Here is a 23,658-nt window from a genome sequence, read left to right as displayed (position 1 = left end):
GCAGCGCCTAATGCAGGTTACAAAAGTGCTTTACAAACAGGAATAAAAGAAACCGTAGAATAATTCCCGGGGGGGGAGGGGGATTGGACTGCTATTGCACATGGGGAAACTGAGGCACCAAGTGAGGAAAGAACAGAACTGGGGACAGAACCCAGGAGTCCTGCCTCCCAGCCCCCCCTGCTCTAACCCCCTGACCCCACTGCCCTCCCAGACATAGAACCCAGGAGTCCTGCCTCCCAGCCCCCCCTGCTCTAACCCCCTGACCCCACTGCCCTCCCAGACATAGAACCCAGGAGTCCTGGCTCTCAGATGAGGTGCAGGGCGCAAGCCGCAAGAAGCAGGGTGTTGGCTAGCACCATGGGCGCATGACTGAAGCTGCCATCTTTGAATTTTTTCTCGCGGTTCCTGTCAGCCACGGAGCCGTGGGCTGTTCCGTTCGTGGTGCCCTGGACAAACGCCAGGCCTGGGACGGTCTCTTGGAGCCAGCCGTGGTAACTGGTGACTCGGACGTAAACGCCGGGGCGGTTTTTCTGAGCACAGCCTTCTCCCCAGCTCACCACTCCTGCCTGGACCCAGCTCTGGCCCATTTTACACACCAGCGGCCCACCGGAGTCACCCTAGTGGTCAAAGAGACAGACAAGGGGTTACTGAGATGCAGCCACCTCTGGGGTGAGACGTGGCGGCTGGTTATTCAGGGACCCCCTTGCCCAGCGCCGAGATGTGGCCCCACTGGGTTGGGGCGCAGGGGATATTCCCAGAGGGCCCCCGCATCCAGTGCTGAGACATGGCCCCTCTGGGGTGGGGGCTGGTTATGTGTGGACCCCTCGCCCAGCGCTGAGATGCAGCCACCTCTGGGGTGGGATGGGGGAGCTGTTTCTCTGGGAACCCCCCCACCCAGCTCCGAGATGCAGCTGGCTCTGGGGCAGGGCTCTCACCTGACAGGCGTCCTTGCCCCCTTCGGTGTACCCGGCGCACAGCATGTCCTCCTGGATACTCTGCCGTTTGCCCTTGCGGTAGAAGGCGTCGCACGTTGCCTGGGCGATGATGGGCACCTCCAGCTTCTGCAGCATCTCTGGGGCTTTGCCGTCCCCTGCTGTGGGAGGGGGCAGCGTGAGAGTCACACCCACCGCCCCTCCCCCTGCCCAGCGGCATGGACTGGGGGGGGCACAATCCCTTCCCCCACCCACACTTTCCAGCACAGCCGTGCCCCAGATTTTCTGTGTCCTCCCTCCCCACGGCAGGACCGTCTCTCCGCTCCCCCAACCCCAGCCACACGCTTCGCTCACCTCTGTCTTTGACCTCCCCCCACCCGGTGACCCAGCACTTGGTCTCTGGCAGGAACTGGGCCTGGGCGTCCGGGAGGCAGATGGGGACGATGCGGTCGGTGAGGTTCACGGGCCTCTCCAGCCGGACCAGGGCGATGTCCCCACTGGAGACTTTGCCCCCGTAGCGGGGGTTGGGGACAATCTGCCCCACGGAGGCGATGACGGCAGGCGGGCTGGAGAGCAGCTGCTTGTGGGTCCCAAGGAGCACTGAGAATCGGGACGGGTTCCTGGTCCTAGAGACGGAGAACAGCAGTGAGAGGAGCCCGGGGCTGGGCTAGCAGGGGCTGCGGGTCGGGAGTGAGGGGCACCAGCAGAGCTGGGGGGGCAGGGCTGGCAGGGGCTGCGGGTCGGGAGTGAGGGGCACCGGCAGAGCTGTGGGGGGGGCTGGGCTGGCAGGGGCTGCGGGTCGGGAGTGAGGAGCACCCTGATACTCACTTTCTGAAGCAGTGAGCTGCCGTCAGCACCCACTGTGGCGCGATGAGGGACCCCCCGCAGTGGTGGGTGCCGTTGAGTCTCAGGCTGACCTGCCAGGGCCACTCCCCGTCCCGCACCTCCGAGCCCCCCACGATTCGCTTCGTGGGGCCCTGGCGCCCGCACACTGTGGAGAGAAGAGGTGGGAGTTGGAACCGGCGGGGATGGGAGGGTGGGGGGGCGGTAATGGGCTGTATGGACCAGCCGTGCACCTCCAGCATTGGCCTGTGCTGGGTCCCAGACACAGAGAGCTCAGGAGCCAGCCCTGACCCCACTGGCGTCAGTGGGGTCACTCCGGATTTACACCAGGGTCACCGAGCCGGGACCCAGCCCTGGCTCCATTGGCACCAGTGGGGTCACTCCGGATTTACACCAGGGGTCACTGAGCCAGGTCCCAACCCTGGCTCCATTGGCACCACTGGTGTCACTCCAGATTTACACCGGGGGTCGCAGAGCTCATAATGCAGCCCTGACGCCATAGACTTCATCCCAACACAATTAAATATAATCTCCAAAGCGAATCTTAGAGTCCAGTGAAAAGCCCAGAATTGTAACGAGGCAGGAGAAGTCGGACCCTGTTGTACTAAGAATCCCAGGTAGGTACAACACTGAGAACAGGACACTAAGAAACCAATAATTGAAAATTCACAGTTAATCACCTAACAAAGCAATTCTATTAACCAAGGCTGGTGGTTAGAGCAGGGGGGGCTGGGAGCCAGGACTCCTGGGTTCTCTCCCCAGCTCTGTGAGGACAGTGGGGTCTAGTGGTTAGAGCGGGGGGGGGGGGGGCTGGGAGCCAGGACTCCTGGGTTTTTTCCCCAGCTCTGTGAGGGGAGTGGGGTCTAGTGGTTAGAGCGGGGGGCCTGGGAGCCAGGACTCCTGGGTTCTCTCCCCAGCTCTGTGAGGGGAGTGGGGTCTAGTGGTTAGAGCAAGCTCCTGTGCCTCAGTTTCCAAAGGAGGATAATAATCCTGCCCCCCTTTGTAAAGCGCTTTGTGATCTGCGGCTGGGAGGAAAGGGGGTTATCAGTAATAACCCTCATTCCCTGCTAATCAGCTGTAAAGTCAATTCCATTTCATAGAGTCATATTTCGCTGCTTATCCGTTAATAAAGCAGTTCTGTTTCTTGCAGTAATTATCACGACATGTTCTACTCATGATCACACAGTGACACCGTGCAAGAGACCTGATCAAACAATTCATTGCTAATTAACTAACAACAGTACTACAGTTTCTAATCAGAATTAGTAGAATCTCACCACTCACCACAGTTAATAATAACCACTTCATTAGCAATCATATTAAAAGCACTAAAAACATTAAGGGATAGATAGACAGACAGAGGGGGTATCTGGGGATAGATAGATAGATAGATAGATAGATAGATAGATAGATAGATAGATAGATAGATAGATAGATAGAGGGGGTGTCTGGGGATAGATAGATAGATAGATAGATAGATAGATAGATAGATAGAGGGGGTATCTGGGGATAGATAGATAGATAGATAGATAGATAGAGGGGGTGTCTGGGGATAGATAGATAGATAGATAGATAGATAGATAGAGGGGGTGTCTGGGGATAGATAGATAGATAGATAGATAGATAGATAGATAGATAGATAGAAGAAAGAAAGGAAAGAAAGAACGAAAGATGGGTGTCTAAGCACAGAACAACAGATAAATGGATTAGATTATGAGGCTGTAGCAAGAAGCCTCCCAGCTCCATTTGCACTGGATATTGGCTTTCAGCCACCCACTCAGCTGGCCAATGTTTCTCACCAGATTGTGCCAGGCAACTCCCTGCCTGGGGTCCATCCCCTAGGAGCCCTGCCAGGGTCAGCAGCGCCAGCAGAGTCCCTCTGCCCATCACCCATCTCCTCTGGGCTGCCTGTTGCCGCTGCCCCATGCCACTCATCCTGGGATACAAGCAGACTGTGAGGGGGCCCTGTGGCACGGCAGCTTCCTATATCCTCAGCCCTGGCAGGGTGTGGGGCTGGGAATGTCGCCCGACTTGTTGGGCCAACGTTGGCAAACGCCTCTCGACTTCCTTCCTTCCTTCCTAGCAAGCTGCCTTCCCTGTCCCTGCCCGGGCCAGGCCATCTCGGGAGCTGCTCCCCTCCCCCATCCCGCTATCCACCCCCCGCCACCCACCTCCCCTGCTGCCGGGATCCCGCCTCAGTACGGCCGCTCTGCGCACCTCTCTCCGCTTCCCAAATTCCATCCCCCTGCTACCGGTCTCCCCTCCGCCAGCCGTCCCGTCCCAAGCCTGCTTAGCGGGCGAGACCCCCGTGCCACCAACCCGTTGGGAAACAGGGGAGGCGCCCGGCTTGGCCCAGGAGGGGCAAGTTTGCAAAAGACCCAAAGGCGACGTCTGTTAGGAAAGACCCGGGGATGAGGCCACACAAGGAAACAGGGCGCCGGGTGACTCAGGCGCGTTACCCCACCCCGGCCTCACGCACGATGAGCCACGGGCCTGGGCGGAAGCCAAGGGCAGAAAGATTCACCCGAGGTGTCTTGGGGATTGGCCGCTGGGTGGCTAACGAGGAGCAGGGGAAGTTAGGGGACAGCTTTGCTCCGTTGAAGCTGTCAGCCAAATTCCCCCTGGCTAGGGATTCCCACCAGGGGCGTGATGCTGGCCCCAGCCTGGCCAGCCAGCCCCATGCACTGCCACCCCCAAGGAGCGGAAAGTCCAGACTCGGCACCCGCCCCCCACCTGCCTGACCTCGCTGTGACAAAGCGGGAATTTTCAGTCCTATTTTTGGCACACCGGTGCCTGCCTCAGTTTCCCTCTGTGATGCGCATCGCTACCCGGGGGAGGATTAAGAAAGTTGCTCTTGGGTCAGATCAGGAAATGGGGCCTGCGTGGGTGACGTCACCGCCTGGGGTGAAGTGACTGAGTCGTTACGGGACTGGCTGACCCGTATGGGTGGTGGGCTGAGATCCACAGGGATCTCCGGTGGGCGGCTCGTGGGAGCCTGCAGATTGGCCCGAATTCTGAGCTCAGCTGTAAGAAATCCCGGACCGTTCATGGGACGTCCCAGTAACGTAGGGCCTGAAAGCCTGAATTAGTCCAAACGAAAAGACCTACTGATATAACTCCAGGATCGTGTTACCATGAACCCTGGTAAACAAGAGACAAGTGAGCTACGGGGCCAAAATTGGTGAGTTGGAAAGGAGACCTCACCGGTGGGCTGCTCCACCCACCACGTAAAGAAAAAGATCTTTGGGGGGGAATTGACTTCACCATCCCGGTGCCGCCGCCATTCTCGCCTGGGAGCCCAGGTCTGGAGAGAGGGACCCAGGCAACATCGCCACCGGCCCCAGGGGAATCCCCACCACCGCCAGGGATGCAAAAGGATCAGACATTAACAGCAGCTCCCGCCCATCTCAGCTGCCTTCTCCTCCAGTTACCACATCTTGGACACCACCAAAGAGACAGTCAAAGAAGGGGGCTTTTCCTGCTAACACCTCGCTCCCGCTCCCGGGCCGGGGACCCAGCACTGCCGGGGAAATGAAAAGCCTTGGTTCCTGCGTTACACTTCCAAGGCTTTCGCCGCTTTTCCCCTTCTTTTCCGGGCCTGGAAGGAAAGGATTTTCCCGGGGGTGTTGGCCTCAGGAGTGAAGCAGGCGGAGGTCCCCGGGTGCCAAGCCCCGGGCCCGGTTCAACGCCGGTCATTGTCGGCCCGCGACGGGGTTGGAGTAACCCCTTTCGCTCTTTGGCCCGTGCGGTCAGAGCGACGGGGGAGCCCAACGGGCTGCTGACGCGACAGAGCAGAGAGCAGCCAGGACCCGGAGCAGTGGAACCTCCCTACAACTGGGGGAGCCCCCGGTGCCCAAACCGTGGCCCCGCCCCCTGTGCCTCCCCTTCCCCCGAGGCTCCACCCCCCGCATCACCCCTTCCCCCCGAGGCCCTGCCCTCATGCTGCCCCTTCTCCCTGAACTCCTGCCCTGCCCCCATGGGGCTGCCCCCACACCACCCGTTCCCCCGAGGCCCCGTTCCGGCACCACCTCGTCCCCCCAAGACCCTGCCCCCCAATCGCTCCTCTCCATCCCCTCCCCCCCATCGTGCACCCTTACGGCCTGTTAAAAGTGGGAGGGCTGTATTTAAAACTGATGGGGCCCCCCTGGCTGGGACTGGCAGAGAGACGGCGAGAGAGTCCATGGCAGCTTGGCTGGGGCGAGTCTGTCTTCACCTTTGCTGCTCCGGGCTAACCTAAGGCCTTCCCAGGCTGCGGTCTGGCTGATAACTCAACCTTCTTCTGCTGCCGGGCGTCACTGCAAATCCTGGCTGAGGGGGATTGGGCCCTCCAGCGTGGGCAGGCCTCTCTCTCAGCTGGACTCGTTGGGCAGAGCTTGCGGGGGGCGGGGGAGTTGCTGCCCCAAGCAGCGAAGCAAGAAAAAAAAATGGAAAAAAAAATAAAGCCGATCGGTGGCACTTCGGCGGCAGCTCCACCGCGCGGCTTCATTCCTCGGCAGCAGCTCAAGAGAGGGACTGAGGGACCCGCCGCCGAATTGCCGCCGAAGAACCAGACGTGCCGCCCCTTTCCATCGGCCGCCCCAAGCACCTGCTTCCTGCACTGGTGCCTGGAGCCGGTCGTGGCTGGAGCCCAGAGCCTCAGTCTCGGAGACTGTGAGTCCACGGGGGAAGTGGGGGCCTCCGAGGGGCTGTGGCAAGGCGGGGGCGTAGCACCGATCCTGTGCATCCGGGACACCCTGTGACGGGGCACTGCGAAAAACCAGCCAGGCGGCTTCAAAGCTGGCCGGATGGCAACCGTCACAATGCCTCATGCTGATTTCAATCCCCTGAGATCAGGTGTTCTCAAACCGGGGGTCAGAACCCCTCGGGGGGGGGGTCACGAGATAATTATGTGGGGGTCATGAGTACATGCACGAAACAGAGAAATGGCTCTAAAACATATCCTTTAAATCTAGCCTTTTAGAAAGTCGCACACACCTTTCCGTCGCAATGTAGTACAGTTACATCAGAAAGTATCGTAACCGTATAACACAGCAATCATTGTCCCTAAACAAAATACATCCGGTGTTATCACCGCCCAGCTCTGACGGCAGCGTCGCTGCCAGCAGCAGCGCAGAAGTAAGGGTGGCAAATTGGCCACGGGGCGCTAAATCTGCTGCTCAAGGTGATATTGGCAACGTTTCTTCACGTCCTCCCTCCAACCCCAGGATTAAACAGCAACTATTTTAAAAACGAACTGTTCTGCCCATAAGAATCCTTTGATAAAACTGTGTTTTATCGTCTTAATTTAAAAGCTGTGAGAAAAGGGAAATTCATTTTAAACAATAAGGGTATAGGTTTAGCATAGAAAATAGGGTTAAATATAAAAAACGTTTGTCATTGATACAGGGGTTCGCACCCCGAGGCGCGCTGTCTGAACGGGATCATCAGTACAAGACGTTTGAGTCGCAGGAGACGGGCAGAATCTGGAGTCAGGTTAAAAAAACAACCCCATGTTCACCACCTGGAGTCTCCATCTTTGGGTGACTTCCAAAGCTGCCTGGAAGCCAGTTAATACGAGACAGTCCTGAGCACTAACGGGCTCTTGGATCAGGAAGAGAAAGGCAGAGTAAGAACCAACGGCCTGACGTTAAAGGCAGGGAAATTCCCACCGTTGATTCTAAACAGCTCAGGTGATTAAGCACTGGAACAAACTCCTAAGGGAAGAGAAGGTTTCACCATTTCTGGTTAGCTTCCAATGAAGACAGGAGACCTTCCTGGAAGACACTTTAACCAAACACAAATTACAGGACTAAGCACAAGAGGAAGTGGGTGAAATGTGGTGCCCTGGGCTCCACAGGATGTTCTAATGGCGACTTCTTGCCCTTAGAATCTATGACTCATCCGTCGGTGGAAATGTACGAGCCACAGAGCAGTAGGACAATTCGCTGCAGAGAACAAGACCCCCGAGAAACGCTAAAGGATGGAAGCGGTAGTCTTGCTCTGGTCTGCTGAAGCATCTGAGCATCATGTGGATGGATTTGGCTTTTTCCTCTATTGGGGTCACCCTCTTTTTCTGTTTCTGGGGGTGTCCATATTAGCCCTCGCCATGGAAATCATGTTGATGGTCCTCAATATACCCACTACCTTCTTCTTCCTCTGTCTGATCCTTCACCGGGGTTTGCTCTGCTTAGAATTTTGGATGTGGCAAGAATCTCTCTTTCCAATGGCCCTTGACGATCTTACAAACCAACCAATAGCTAGAAAATAACCAATCCAAACCATAGCCAAAAATCTACTAATAACTGACAACTAATTCATGTGAATGCAATAAATAATTAGGAATTAACCCATAGAAGTTATCGGTACATTCAAACTAATAAATAAACATAGGTAAGATATGGACCTATCTCTTGGAACTGGAAGGTCATTGAGTTGGGTCTCCTGTCTTCACAGCAAGACCAAGTACTGTCCCTGACATATTATGACTTTTTTTTTTTTGTTCCTTTGCCCCAGATCCCTAAACGGTTCTCTCCAGGATTAGAACGCCCAACACTGGGTTTAGCATAGCAATGTTCAAACCACTGAGCTATCCCTCCCCTGTGAAGAGTTAGGAAGTAACCAATTCAAGTTACAGAGAACTAGACCCCCAATCCATAATACTGAATAAATATATTACAAACCATAAAAAAAAAACTATGAACAAATATGAATACCAGATAAATACAAAATTATAACTGACAATTAATCAATATATTAAAAACAATCAATAGCTAGGAAATAAGAAACACAAATGACAGATAAATCGAAACCAATCAATGACAGCTACGTCTGTTACAAAAATAACTAGGAAATGATCAGTGCAAATGATAAATAAATGTAAACTAATAACTGACAACTAATGGATATATTACAAAACAATAAATAGCTCGTAAATAAGAAAAACAAACGATGCACTTATTAGCTGTCGTGTATTAGTTTATCTGTTACAAAACAATAAATGGCTCGGAAATAAGAAAAACAAATGATAGATAAATGTAAACTAATAAATGAGAGCTAATAGATATATTACCAAATAATAAATAACCAGGAAATAAATAATTGTTAAATATTATCTAATAATTGACAACCAATTAATACATTATTAAAAATCAAATACAAATAATAAATAACCATTAAACTAATACAGAACAACTAATAAAGACATTACAAAATAATACATCGCTAGGAAATAATCAATGCAAATAACAGACAAATATAAATTAAATGACAACTGCTGAATAAATTACAAACCAATAACTAGCTTTTCACTAAGAAATACATTTCACAGACAAAGCACTAGCTAATACTTAGCAAGAGCTAGACTCGAATACAGTGGCTTTCAACCTTTTCTTATTTGTAGACCCCTAAACAATTTCAAAAGGACGTGTCTTTGGGAATCTTAGACAGAGAGTCAGCGGACCCCCAGGGGTCTGCAGATCACAGGTTGAAAACCACTACTCTATGTAATGACAACTTTTTGCAGACCCCTTAGAAGATCCCAAGGGGTCTGCAGATGATGGGCTGAAATCATGTCCACGTTCCTAGATAATCATAGGCCACACAGCTCTCGTATAGTGCCTGGGGAAATGCATTATGTCCAAGCAGGGATGTCGTTATTTAATTACTGGTATCTCAGCCACACGCTTGATGTCTGAGCACAAAATAAGCCAGAGCGGTGGGACCCCAACAGACAGCTACGAAACAAAAGTGCAAAAAGAATAGAGAGTGCTACTAAAGAAAGATCGGCTGAGAAATAGCTATCAAATAGCAAAAAAACCAACAGCTGGCTTGTCTTTCCTTAGAAGCACTAAGGGTATGGCTACACTTGCAAGTTGCAGCGCTGGTGGAGGCTTTCCAGCGCTGCAATTAGTAAGTGTCCACACCTGCAGGGCACATCCAGCGCTGCAACTCCCTGGCTGCAGCGCTGGCCGTACACCTGGCTCAGCATGGGGAATAAGGATTGCAGCGCTGGTGATCCAGCGCTGGTCATCAAGTGTGGCCACACACCAGCGCTGTGATTGGCCTCCAGGGTATAAGGATGTATCCCAGAATGCTTTAAACTAAATTACTCCTTTTGCTTTGTTATGCAGCCTCTCTTTGTTTTGTTGTGAACTCCCGTTGCTACCGGAGCTGCTTATGCTGTGATCAATCTGTATCCTCCTCCCTGCGTGATTCACAGGGGTTGAGTGTTTGCTTTTTGCTTGACCAGCAGGGAGAAAGCAAGTCGGCAGCTGCTTATCTGGTCTGCAGGCTTTTGCAGTTAAAGAATAAGGGGTTGGGTTTTGTTGTCAACTCCGTGCACCGGGCTCCGTGCACCCGGAGCTGCTTCAAACACAGCTCCTGTTTGCTGTCATCAGTCTGTAACTACTGTCAACACTGAAATGAGCTAACCCCCTGCCTGTCTCATTCACAGGGGTTCAGTGTTTGCTTTGCTTGAGAGAAACGGGGGGAGGGGGCAGAGGGGGGAAAGAGAGTATGTTGGATGCAGGCTGTTTGCAGTTAACAGTAAGGGGGTGGGAAATTTTTCTGATTTTGCACAGTGTCGGTTCCAAAAATCCCCTCTCTCTCTCTCCCACCGCTCCCTGTCACACTACACCCCACCCCCCTCTTTTGAAAAGCACGTTGCTGCCACTTGAACGCTGGGATAGCTGCCCATAATGCATCACTCCCAGCAGCGCTGCAAATGCTGCAAATGTGGCCACACACCAGCGCTGGCCCTGCACAGCTGGGCGACCAGCGCTGCAACTCCCAGCGCTGCAGATTTGTAAGTGTAGCCATACCCTAACAAATCAGACATTGCAACAACAATATGCAGTGCTATTGACAGAATATCGGCTAAGAAACACAAAACAGAAAAATCAATAGCTAGTTCTTATTAGGAACGCTCAGCGAAGAAACAAAGTGTGAATAAAGAATGAACAACTAAGAAGTAAAATAAACTGACCGTCACATAACAAAAACACTAGCTAGTGCTGATAAAGAAGGAACCGCTAGTAAAGAAAAAGAAATAACTCTCAGATAACCAATGCCATCGATGTGCTAAGCAAGATAAACAAAAAAAACATCAAATAGCAAATATAGACAAACAACTAGATAATCAGAAATGAAAAGAAATTGTCAAAAAAAGAAATACAGTAACCAGCATATAATAATCAGGGCCGGCACAACCCATTGGGGCGCTGACATTTGGGGGGCGGTGACCGCGGCAGCCAAACACCCGGCCGCCCCAGTCGTCGGCAGTATTTTGGGGACAGGACCTTCCGCCACCTCTGTCGGGGGCACCATTTTGGGGGCGGGACCTTCCACCGCCTCTGTCGGGGGTGCCATTTTGGGGGCGGGACCTTCCACCGCCTCTGTCGGGGGCACCATTTTGGGGGCGGGACCTTCCACCGCCTCTGTCGGGGGCACCATTTTGGGGACGGGACCTTCTACCGCCTCTGTCGGGGGCACCATTTTGGGGACGGGACCTTCCACCGCCTTTGTCGGGGGTGCCATTTTGGGGACGGGACCTTCCACCGCCTCTGTCGGGGGCGCCATTTTGGGGGCGGGACCTTCCACCGCCTTTGTCGGGGATGCCATTTTGGGGGCGGGACCTTCCACCGCCTCTGTCGGGGGCGCCATTTTGGGGGCAGGACCTTCCACCGCCTCTGTCGGGGGCGCCATTTTGGGGGCGGGACCTTCCACCACCTCTGTCGGGGGCACCATTTTGGGGGCGGGACCTTCCACCGCCTCTGTCGGGGGCACCATTTTGGGGGCGGGACCTTCCGCCGCCTCTGTCGGGGGTGCCATTTCGAGAGCAGGGCCTTCCGCCGCCTAGGGCGCCACAAAGGCTGCTGGCGCTCCAGATAATAATTAATAAAATTACAAAATAACAAAAAGCAAAGGAGAAATGGAAACGATAACTCGATGTAGCTAACCAACAAGGGCAAGTGTAGAAGACAAGAGCTAATGTGTCTCCATGTCCCAAAAGTAACCAACACATTTACAGAACAGTGACTAATACATAAATGTCACACACAAAAACAAAACAAAGAATAGGAAACACATGGGTCAAGCTATTGACGCATCAATAACTTTCACAAGGGTAAATAAATAAGAAAACCAATAGGCTGTCTTACTAAAGAATGACCGTCTAATAAATAAATACAATTTTAAATCCCTAATGGCAAAACCAGATAAGAATGCCGAGCAATAACTAACTAGACATTAAAACAAAACCTAGAAAAACGCAAATAACTATTAAATACATTTCACAGTAACAAATAAATAACAAAAATCGATAGGGCTAATAAAGAAAGACTGATAAATAAACAACAAAAAATACCCATCAAAGAGCAATCATGGGAAAAAATTAAGTAATACGTTACTAGAAAGAAAAAACTAATCAAAAATATATAAGTAGCAAACTTATAAATACCTAAGAAGTAAAAATAGGCACACTAAGAAGTAACTATGTAGCTAACAAAAATAAATATTTCGTTCTTATCTTGTAGATACAAGCCAAGGATTCATCAGTAGACCTCAAAGCACATTTTATTAAATAAAATCATATCTTCACATATAACAACTAGAGAGGTAACCGCACCACATAACTAGCAAATAAACATTGACAACCGAGACCTCCGGAGGTGGCTTGACTGGAGGTGTGCAAGTAATCACCATGTTGTAAATCAATAATCTAGAACAATCTTATTCCTCATTAGGTGTATTACGGTAATACCAACCACGGAAGCAGGACCCCCTTGTGTCAGGCGAGGAGCATTATGTAAATAGGTTATTATGGTTGCACCTAAAAGCAGCAGTCACAGACCATGGCCCCATTGTGCCAGGCGCTGTACAGTATTTATTAGGTGTATTACGGTAGCGCCTAGGACCACAAGCCCATTGCGCCAGGCGCTGTACACACACACCATCCCTGCCCCAGCCTGTGTATACGACAAGAGACGCCAGATGGAGGCAGACGGACAGAGGAGCACAAGGAAACCATAGTCAGGAGTGAGCTGTGGTCACCAGCAGCATCGCGCAGAGGTGAGCTTTGAAGAGGGATCTGGAGGCGGAGATTGCGGCAGGTGTGTGACTGTTCGTGGGAGCTCCAGCCATTGTGTGGGAAGAGGCCAGGACTACAGCAGGAGGCCGGCAAAGATGGAAGACACCCCCAACCGGGCTACAAACGATGCAGACTGGGTCACCGGCAGCAACCAAATCAGAGGCAATTAACAAAGCAGGTAATGAACCGCTAATAAGAAATACATTATTTTTCATGTGTTTCTCACCAAGCATTATTTATTTGTCACAATTAACGTATTATCTAGTTCCTCTTCTTTGTTACGGAGAGAAGGGAGAGACAATAGATCACACATGAATTGCAGCAGAGAAGTAGCAAAGAAACGAGATGCAGGGTAGGAAACCCATGAAAAATGAAAACCACTCATCGAGGCATCTTCAGTTACGATTTGAGTAGAGCGGATATAGGTTTAAGATACACCACTACCTCGATATAACGCCACCCGATATAACACGAATTCGGCTATAACGCGGTAAAGCAGCGCTCCGGGGGGGGCAGGGCTGCACGCTCCGGCGGATCAAAGCAAGTTCGATATAACGCGGTTTCGCCTACAACGCGGTAAGATTTTTTGGCTCCCGAGGCCAGCGTTGCATCGGGGTGGAGGTGTATGATAATCAGTTATAAAAGAAGAACTAGTGCCTGAAAGGGAAAACAAGCCCACAGCAAAGAGCGAGAGGCTGCAATGTATCAAACCCGTCTCTATGGTTACGTTCTAACACTACATTCGAACCAATAACCGAGAAACGCATGAAAAGAAAACCAAGATACCAAAGTCACACAAGCCACAAAGCTCAGCACCGCTGGAAACAAGTGACCAAAGAAAAGTCAGGACACACGCAAGAAAAGCAAACGGCGACGCTGCAAACGGGTGTGTGGACCCAGGGGCCTGTCGCAAGGCCCTGCCTGATTTCACCTCCAAAGCATCTCGGCCTTGCAACAGCTTCCTGCCAGGGGGCTGACTTGCCCGGCCTGCTCAGGGCACCGTCAGAGGGATAATTACAGGGAAGTTTAGTGCCTCCAGGGCTCCGTGCCCGGAAAACACTGCTGGGGGGCGCGGTCACCAGGGCAGACGGGCGCACGCCGGACCGCAAGCAGGGCGGGAGCTGAGGCACGAAGGGCGGCGATGTTGGTATGATTGGACTGGGCGAGTTATGTAAAGCTGAGCGTCGGCCTCTGCTGAATGTGGACAGGTTTAAAGCAGTGGGAGCAGCACTGCCCCCTGCAGGCCTCCAATAGAACCCAGGAGTCCTGGCTCCCAGCCCCCAGTGCTCTAACCACTGGACCCCACTCCCCTCCCAGAGCTGGGGATAAAACCCAGGAGTCCTGGCTCCCAGCCCCTGCTCACTCTAACCCACTAGACCCCACTCTCCTCCCAGAGCTGGGGATAGAACCCAGGAGTCCTGGCTCCCCCCTGCTCTAACCACTAGATCCCATTTCCTTCCCAGAGCTGGGGAGAGAACCCAGGAGTCCTGGCTCCCAGGCCCCAGTGCTCTAACCACTAGACCCCACTCCTCTCCCAGAGCTGGGGAGAGAACCCAGGAGTCCTGGCTCCCAGGCCCCAGTGCTCTAACCACTAGACACCACTCCTGTCCCAGAGCTGGGGAGAGAACCCAGGAGTCCTGGCTCCCAGGCCCCAGTGCTCTAACCACTAGACACCACTCCCTTCCCAGAGCTGGGGAGAGCGCCCAGGAGTCCTGGCTCCCAACTCTGACCACTGGCTACCGCAGCTTGACATCAGCCAGTCTATTTTCATCTTACTCCAATAGACTCGGTCTTGGGGTCAGGGTAAGAGGTGATGTGTGTCAGCCAGAAAGAAAAGCAATAGTCACTAATAACACCAATGAAACATGAGGTGTATTAAAATGGGCAGCCCCAGTTCTTCCCTGGTGACTTACCCCCTCCAAGGCGCTTTGAAATTCCCCTGGGGATTAGTCTGAGAGATCACACCCGCGTTCATTACAGGGCTGCGTGGAGAACACTGCCACGGGCACCGCACAGACCCTCTGACTGACGGGACTGCTGAGGTGTCAGCTGCAGGGTGTGAAAGGGAGATGGGACTAGCCCCAGCTCTGGGAGGGGAGTGGGGGCTGGTGGGTTAGAGCAGGGGGGATGGGGGCCAGGACTCCTGGGTTCTCTCCCCAGCTCTGGGAGGGGAGTGGGGGCTGGTGGGTTAGAGCAGGGGGGATGGGGGCCAGGACTCCTGGGGTCCATCCCCAGCTCTGGGAGGGGAGTGGGGGCTGGTGGGTTAGAGCAGGGGAGATGGGGGCCAGGACTCCTGGGGTCCATCCCCAGCTCTGGGAGGGGAGTGGGAGCTGATGGGTTAGAGTAGGGGGTGCGGGGACCAGGACTCCTGGGTTCTCTCCCCAGCTCTGGGAGGGGAGTGGGGTCTGGTGGGTTTAAAGCAGGGGGGGCTGGTGGCCAGAACTCCTGGGTTCTCTCCATGGCTCTGGGAGGGGAGTGGTATCTAGTGGTTAGAGCAGGGTGGGAGCTGGGAGCCAGGACTCCTAGGATCCATCCCCAGCTCTGGGAGGGGAGTGGGGTCTAGTGGTTAGATCAGGGGGAGCTGGGAGCCAGGACTCCTGGGGTCCATCCCTGGCCAAGAGAGGGAGATCTGCTGACTTAGCGCTCCAGCCCGGGGGCTGGGTACCAAGGTTAATTCTCTCTGTTCTCCAGTGCCGGAGCTATTCCCAACCGATGCAGTGCGGGTGCTGAGCCACAAGGGGGCAGCCAAGGCCCAGCAATGGGAACAAGTGGCTCCCGGTTGGCTGAACAGGACGGGCTCCCTCGAACTTCCCTGGCGCTGAGATGCAGCCGCCTCTGGGGAGGAGCAGCTGGGGAACAGCTGCATATAACACTGCATGGGGAGGGCTCCCCTGGTGCTGAGATGCAGCCGCCTCTGGGGAGGAGCAGCTGGGGAACAGCTGCACATAACACTGCATGGGGAGGGCTCCCCTGGTGCTGAGATGCAGCCGCCTCTGGGGAGGAGCAGCTGGGGAACAGCTGCATATAACACTGCATGGGGAGGGCTCCCCTGGTGCTGAGATGCAGCCGCCTCTGCATTCCAGTCTGAATTCCAGCTAGGACTCCTGGGTTCACACCCTCACCTTAAATGGCTTCTGTCCCACACAATTAGGGCTATCAAAATGCATTTACAGAGTTATTTGTGTGTTTGTCTAAACCTGTGAGCCTGCCCGGGGCACAGCCATTACATAAAACCTCAGTAATAAAACAATCAGCAACAGAAAATAAGTGGAAGCATCGTAGAGGCAAATAGTGTCTGTTTCTCTTTGTCTGAGGCGTTAAGGAGGTTACCGGGCGGGGAGGGGGAGCTGGGAGGCAGGATGCTTGGATTTCAGACAGCTGCCACATTTCACCATTAAATCAGTAAAGTTTGCCTTCTTGGCTCCCAGCCCCCCCACTAGACCCCACTCCCCACCCAGAACTGCGGATAGAACCCAGGAGTGCTGGCCCCCCACTCCCCACCCAGAGCTGGGGATAGAACCCAGGAGTCCTAGCCCCCAGCCCCCCACTAGATCCTAGGGCCCTGCACATGAGTATTGTTTTAACCTCGCTCACACAAACCTTAGAGCCCACAAATCCCGCAAGAGGGACAGATTCCCCCACGCTCGTATTTTATAGATATAAACGGAATTCAGACACACTGTTCACCCCTAAAAGAATAAAACCACTCTTGCTAAAAATATATATATATATACTGCCACTCCTGTTCTAAAAAGAGACAAATCTCTTTCTATCCCTCGCTTCCACTTAAGGATTAAACCTTTTATTTTAAAAAGGAAAAACGGGCTTTACGGGGCTGAAATTCTGTTTGTGACAAACTGACGAGAGATTTCCCACAAATTCCCGCCATCTGGGGCGGGGTTTGCCCACCCAGTCGCGCCCGCAACAAAGTACATTGTACCTGCTCCCGCTATTACTGTGGCAGGAGCCATGGGACCCCAGTCCCACCCCCGGGCTCGACGAGCCCCCTCTCCCCGCCCAGAGCCAGGGCTTTGCCTGACTCCCAGGGCCCTGCCGGCACTGCCCGTGAGCTGTTAAATGCTTCACGCCGTTGAAATCGTAATGAAATTAAAAGCCGCGGAATCCAGTCGCTTCTCCGACAATTCCTGGACCAAGCTGACCTGGAAGTGTGACATTGATTGATTGAAGCGTGTTGCTAACCCCCGAAAGGTGTTGCAGAGATGGGGACTCATCCTGCCACAGCCACACCCCAGGAGCGGAGGATGGGAACAGAGGGGTAAATTAAGGCACTGAGAGAAGGCTGCCTTGCCAGGGGCACGTGGTGAGTGAATGGTAGGGTGTGGCTTGGAATGCAGGCGCCTAGTCTCCCAGACCCAGCTGTATTAACTATTAAACTTCTAGCCCTGCCCTGTCTGGGAAAGAACCCAGGAGTCCTGGCTCCCAGCCCCACTGCTCTAGTCCACTAGACCCCACTCCCCTCCCAGAGCCAGGGACAGAACCCAGGAGTCCCGGCTTCCAGCCCCACTCCCCTCCCAGAGCCAGGGACAGAACCCAGGAGTCCTGGCTCCCAGCCCCCCCTGCTCTAACCACTAGACCCCACTCCCCTCCCAGAGCCAAGGACAGAACCCAGGAGTCCTGGCTTCCATCCCCACTCCCCTCCCAGAGCCAGGGACAGAACCCAGGAGTCCTGGCTCCCAGCCCCACTGCTCTAGTGCACTAGACCCCACTCTCCTCCCAGAGCCAGGGACAGAACCCAGGAGTCCTGGCCCCCAGCCCCCGCACGCTAACCACTAGACCCCACTCCCCTCCCAGAGCCAGGGACAGAACCCAGGAGTCCTGGCTTCCAGCCCCACTCCCCTCCCAGAGCCAGGGACAGAACCCAGGAGTCCTGGCTCCCAGCACCCCCACTCTAAGCACTAGACCCCACTCCCCTCTCCGAACTGGGAATAAATCATTGTAGTCAGTGGATCTAAAGTCCAAATCAAGGCAATGACAATAATTACTTTTAGAAACAGGCCCTAAATTAATAGAGTGGTTAGATGAATTTGTGAGGTGCCCAGATGTTAGTATCAATAGAGATAATTAGGTTATTTTAGATTATGGGGTAACAGATTAAATTGGTTTGGATTAGAACAGGAATATTTTAGATTAGAGGAGATAAAATTAAATTGGGGTCATTTAGAATAGATCAAATTAAATCATGGAGGTAGAAATGGTAGAATGCAGATTAGATCAGGAAAGGCAGAATCGAGGAGAGTTTAGTTTACGAGAGAAGTAGCAAGTGGAAGATAATTTTAGTTAGAAATTAGATTAAACTCAATTAGAAGAGAAATTGATGGACAGTTTGTATAGGAAATCCAACAGGACGGGGCTAGGTGAACGAAGCACTGTGATAGTGGGAGAGAGATGAGATTAGTAAATTCTGGCTCAGTTAGATTTGATTTTCAGAGGTTTACATCGGATTTTTTTTAAACTCAGATTAGAATACGTTAAGAAAGCATCATATTGACATGTATCCGATGAAGTGGGTGTTCACCCACGAAAGCTCATGCTCCAAAACGTCTGTTAGTCTGTAAGGTGCCACAGGACTCTTTGCTGCATCATATTTGATTAGATTTGCAGACAGTCGGATTAGATTAGATTAGACTAGATTAGATTAGATTGGGATAGGCTCAAATTAGAAGAGATTAGGTTATCAGGGCATCATATTAGATTAGATTAGATTAGATTAGATTAGATTAGATTAGATTAGATTAGATTAGAAGAAGCTCAAAGTAAAAGAGATTAGGTTATCAGGGCATCATATTAGATTAGATTAGATTCAAATTAGTATAGATTAGGTATCCGGGGATATTATTAGATTAGATAAAATTAGATTAGATTAGCAGAGATGTTTTGGAGTAGAAAATTCATATTAGGAGGGACAAGAGAAGGAACTATCAGATTTAGGTGGGAAAGGTCAGGTAATCAGCGTGACGGGCACAGAGATTAGGGCGGACAGATTAAATTAGATTAGGTTAGGAGATTGGCAGGCAGATGGCAGGCGGTGGGTCACCAGCAGCCGTTGGCACTGACACAAAACTCACCTGGGGAGGCTTGAGTTACCCTCCTCAGGCATCCAGGGCACCTCGGAGAAGCAGCACGCAGACCAGCGTGGGCGGGAGGAGGAACTGGGCTAACTGCCAGGGCGGCATGCCTGGCATGGGTGGGCATGTGGGTGGAGTAAATAACAAGAGCTGGGACCAGTCTCGGCACTGCCGGAGCAGAGGGAAAACTGAGCCTTGAAGATCGAATGGGACCATGCCATTTCCAATCCACTCTGCTCTTCTCCTGTGGCAGCTGGAGGTCTCCTGGGAAGGGCAAGAGAGGTTTCAGAATGAAAGGGTTTTGTCCAGGGCCTAGCCCCAGAGGGTAGCACTCCAGCTCCAGGCATTGGAGGTGATACCACAACACAGAGAGTAAGACAGGAAGGCCCGAGATGCTGAAATTTAACTCAAAATGTGTTTCTCCCAAGTGCATTTTGGTCATTTGAGTTAAATAATAGTAATCACCCTGATTATAGGTCAGTACCAGCTCATTAATAATACCAGAAACATCTCTAGCATTGGGTTATCTTCAGTGGTCTACAAAGCAGGTCACAAGCAATGACCCAGAGATCTTAGCTTCATAACCGCTAGGGAGAGAGTTACAGAATCTGGTGAGAAATAACAACATGCAGAGATTGGGGTTTTTCCCCCTGGCTCAGACCCATGGGCCCATCTAGCCCAGTCTCCCGTCTGGTTTAAGGGCAGGGGGTCATGGTTCTTTAACCAAGAAAAACCTTTCACTGTCTGTCCCAGGAGGGCAAACTCCAGCTAGTGGCTGATTCCATAGCTGTCGATTGCAAAGACTCTGGCCTATGCTGGGAGGGACCCACTCAGGCCAAGGCCGTGAGGGCCATATTCTGAGCCCCATGTGCCCAGGGTAAATCCGGAGCTACCACCACTGGAGCCAAATGGGGGATAGTGGGGTTTTGTGGGAGCAATGAGAGGTGATGGCTAGAAGACAGGTCAGCTGGCCCCACCAACCAGACACCTATTACTAAAGTAACCCTATTACTGTTATAAAATCCCAGCCTTGATCATTCAGGGGTGTCCATCAGGAGCCCCAGTCTTGGGCAGGGTCTGCGCGGTGCCCAGCACAATGGGAGGGGAGTGAGGATTAGTGGGTTAGAGTGGTGCGGGGGGCTGGGAGCCAGGACTGTTGGGTTCTATCCCCAGCTCTGGGAAGGGAGTGAGGTCTAGTGGGTTAGAGCGGGGGGTGGGGGCTGGGAGCCAGGACTCCTGGGTTCTATCCTAGCTCTGAGTGGGGGCTGGTGGGTTGGGCAGGAGGGACGGGGAGCCAGGACTCCTGGGTTCTCTCCCCAGCTTTGGGAGGGGAGTAGGGTCTAGTGGGTTAGAGCAGGGGGACTGGGAGCCAGGACTCCTGGGTTCTCTCCCGGCTGTGGGAGGGGAGTGGAGGCTAGTGGGTTAGAGCAGGGGGGGCTGGGAGCCAGGACTCCTGGGTTCTCTCCTGGCTGTGGGGGCTAGTGGGTTAGAGCCGGGTGGGGGTGGTGCTAGGAGCCAGAACTCCTGGGTTCTCTCCTGGCTGTGGGGGCTAGTGGGTTAGAGCTGGGTGGGGTGGTGCTAGGAGCCAGGACTCCTGGGTTCTCTCCTGGCTGTGGGGCTAGTGGGTTAGAGCCGGGTGGGGTGGTGCTAGGAGCCAGGACTCCTGGGTTCTCTCCCGGCTGTGGGAGGGGAGTGGAGGCTAGTGGGTTAGAGCCGGGTGGGGGTGGTGCTAGGAGCCAGGACTCCTGGGTTCTCTCCTGGCTGTGGGGGCTAGTGGGTTAGAGCCGGGTGGGGGTGGTGCTAGGAGCCAGGACTCCTGGGTTCTCTCCTGGCTGTGGGGGCTAGTGGGTTAGAGCCGGGTGGGGGTGGTGCTAGGAGCCAGGACTCCTGGGTTCTCTCCTGGCTGTGGGGGCTAGTGGGTTAGAGCCGGGTGGGGTGGTGCTAGGAGCCAGGACTCCTGGGTTCTCTCCGGGCTGTGGGGCTAGTGGGTTAGAGCCGGGTGGGGGTGGTGCTAGGAGCCAGGACTCCTGGGTTCTCTCCGGGCTGTGGGGGCTAGTGGGTTAGAGCCGGGTGGGGGTGGTGCTAGGAGCCAGGACTCCTGGGTTCTCTCCTGGCTGTGGGGGCTAGTGGGTTAGAGCCGGGTGGGGGTGGTGCTAGGAGCCAGGACTCCTGGGTTCTCTTCTGGCTGTGGGGGCTAGTGGGTTAGAGCCGGGTGGGGGTGGTGCTAGGAGCCAGGACTCCTGGGTTCTCTCCTGGCTGTGGGGGCTAGTGGGTTAGAGCCGGGTGGGGGTGGTGCTAGGAGCCAGGACTCCTGGGTTCTACCACACGCAGGTTGGAGCAAAGCTTGGGCTCCTCACCTGGAACGAGTTGGGCCGCTTTGCTCCCCGCCCTGCTCGCCTGGGTATATAGGAGCCCCGAACCCCAGAGGGCACCTGGCAGCTCTCCGGCGCAGGAGAGGCTGTGCTTGTACCCTTCAGGAGTGGCATGAGGGAGAGGGGAGGGGTGATGGGCTGGGGGGGGCTGCGGCTCCTGGTCCTGGCCGGGCTGACAGGGCCGGCTGCCAGCATAGTGGATTTCCACGGGAAAGGCTGCGACGAGACGGAATCGCTCTCCAGAGGTGAGAGCCGGGACTCGGGGAGAGGAGGGTGTTTTAATGGGTCAGAGCAGAGGGGGCTGGGAGCCAGGACTCCTGGGTTCTCCCCCTGGCTCTGGCAGAGGAGTGGGGTTTAGTGGTCAGAGCGGGGGCTGGGAACCAGGACTCCTGGGTTCTCTCCCCAGCCCTGGCAGTGACTCACCACCGTCTGCCCTCAGCATGTGGGTGTTTGCCCGTCGCCTCCCCCCCTCGGGGCCTGGCCGTCAGCGCCGCACAGGGAGAAGGCGCTTGTGGGGCTGGGCAAGCCGAGGGGCCCCCAAGGGGGTCAGTCACAGAGTCCAGCCTGAACCCCCTCCCCTTACAACCTGCCTCCCCCCTCCTCCCCATTAGGTGCCTGAGAGCAGGGGAGTGGGTAGATGGGGCCTCAGCCAGTTGCAGCTGCCCTGGGCCCCCCGACCTGCCGAATTCCCTCCTGTGGAAGTTCAGACCAGGAACCCTCCAGTTCAGCTTGGATCCACGCTGGGAAATCCTGGACCTGGCCCCTGGGAGGATCTGTAGTAGATGAAACTAATGGATCCATGTAGTTTTGTATCCTGCCACCCCCGGATCAGCCTCAGGGGCCTTCTAGTCCGGTATCCCGTCTGCAGCTCCTCCACCCCTGCTGGAAAGTGCCACGGTCCCTGCAGGAGGCAGCCGTGGGTCACCCCGCCCCATGGGGGAGTTTTAGGGTGACCAGATGTCCTGATTTTATAGGGACAGTCCTGAATTTTGGGTCTTTTTCTTATAGAGGCTCCTGTTACCCCCCAGCCCCGTCCCGGTTTTTCACATTTGCTGTCTGGTCACCCTGGGGAGTTTGCTTCACACCCACATTAGCCAGTGATTGTGTCACGCCCAGCCTTACAAAGGCGGGTGTTCTTCCAGCTCTCAATGGCTTCTGATCAGAGAGCCAGTATGATTCAGGCCACTCTGTGCCTCAGTTTCCCCTCCTGCCCTTTGTCTCTCGTCTTTATTCAGACCGGAAGGTCTTTGGGGCGGGGACTGTCTCTCTCTCTTTGGGGCAGGGACTGTCTCTCTCTGCGTGTCTGGGCAGTGCCTGGCACAAAGGGAGCCCTGATCTCGGTCACGGGCTCTGTGCAGCAATCTCTGGGGTCTGTGAAGGCACCCGGCACAATGCAGGCCTCGATCTCGGTTCGGGGGGGGGGCGTTGTGTAGCACCTGGCACGATGGGGCCCTGATCTATCTGCTACGGTGAAACTAATTTCACGTGTGGCACAAGGTAGATTCTGGGTAGCGAAAAACAAAGGGTGAAGTGAGGTGACTATGGCTGGGACTGACCAACGGCGATTAAGCTTAATGTAGAACTCAATTAACCTGCAGATCGCCCTGCTGTAGGACGCGACGGGGTCACACGTTTTCCCAGGATTCTAGCCAAAATGCGGAATATCTGGAGGAAGGACAGAAATTTCCTACACACTTAAAGGGTCTAGGACAATATTTCTCAGACTGGGGGTCCTGACCCAAATGGGGGTTGCAAGGCTCTTGTAGGGGGTGTTGCAAGATCACAAAAATGTTATAGGGTTTCCATACGTCCAGGCTTCCCCGGACATGCCCTCTTTTTTGGGGTCCTTGCCCGTCCTTTTCTCTTGCCTTCAGAGCTGGGTGGCCGGAGAGCGTCGGCTGCTGGTCGGGAGCCCAGCTCTGAAGGCAGCGCTGCTGCTGAACTAAGGGTGGCCTGGCATAGTTACTTCGCTCTGCAGGGATCTGCACTGATGCCGTGAAAACTATGTCCAGTACCAACAGTGTGACGGGGCGGGAGGGTCATCACAACCTGAAATATTTTCAAAGGGGGGCCCAGGAAAAAGAGTTTGAGAACCCCCGACCTAGGACCCACATATCGATTGGGCCACAAACTTCATGCCTCAGAGGAGAAGCCTGTGTCAAACTCGGGAAGGCTGGGGAGAAATTTTGCCCATGGCCTGCTCCCAGCTGGCAGGGAGGGGGCAGGATGGGCCCATGGGTCTGATCTCTCTTACCTTCTCTCTGGTCTCTTTCAGTTCCCAGCAACCACATGACCCGGTCCAACAGAGGTGAGTTTCTGGTCCCTCCCTCCCCATTGGTAACACACAGCTGGGGTTACCC

General features: G+C 53.9%; 1 protein-coding gene across 2 annotated transcripts; it reads right to left on the bottom strand.

Annotated features, from left to right (window-relative positions):
* Window positions 1–290: 290 nt before the first annotated feature.
* Window positions 291–23,629, bottom strand: LOC120403314 (serine protease 27-like). Of its 2 annotated transcripts, XM_039534282.1 has the most exons (6): window positions 23,553–23,629; window positions 18,927–19,190; window positions 1,761–1,923; window positions 1,287–1,558; window positions 936–1,093; window positions 291–617 (listed from the first exon to the last, which is right to left on the bottom strand). In XM_039534282.1, the coding sequence occupies exons 1-6, from the start codon at window positions 23,587–23,589 to the stop codon at window positions 306–308; spliced, it is 1,206 nt and encodes a 401-aa protein (XP_039390216.1). In that variant the 5' UTR covers window positions 23,590–23,629; the 3' UTR covers window positions 291–305. The 2 variants fall into 2 exon arrangements, with proteins under 2 accessions (XP_039390216.1, XP_039390217.1); XM_039534283.1 differs by lacking the exons at window positions 18,927–19,190; window positions 23,553–23,629 and adding an exon at window positions 3,575–3,689.
* Window positions 23,630–23,658: the final 29 nt, after the last annotated feature.

Source organism: Mauremys reevesii, linkage group 4 (assembly GCF_016161935.1).
Source record: "Mauremys reevesii isolate NIE-2019 linkage group 4, ASM1616193v1, whole genome shotgun sequence".
Taxonomy (NCBI): domain Eukaryota; kingdom Metazoa; phylum Chordata; order Testudines; family Geoemydidae; genus Mauremys; species Mauremys reevesii.
The sequence above is the reverse complement of the archived record's forward strand: the minus strand, read 5'-3'. Positions and strand labels throughout refer to the sequence as shown.

Coding starts and splice junctions, on each gene's coding strand:
- LOC120403314 (XM_039534282.1), bottom strand. CDS start 23,589: ATGTGGTTGCTGGGAACTGAAAGAGACCAGAGAGAAG. Junction 1,559..1,760: donor GCAGCTCACTGCTTCAGAAA/GTGAGTATCAGG, acceptor CTCCGTCTCTAG/GACCAGGAACCCGTCCCGAT. Junction 618..935: donor GGGGCAAGGACGCCTGTCAG/GTGAGAGCCCTG, acceptor TTTGACCACTAG/GGTGACTCCGGTGGGCCGCT.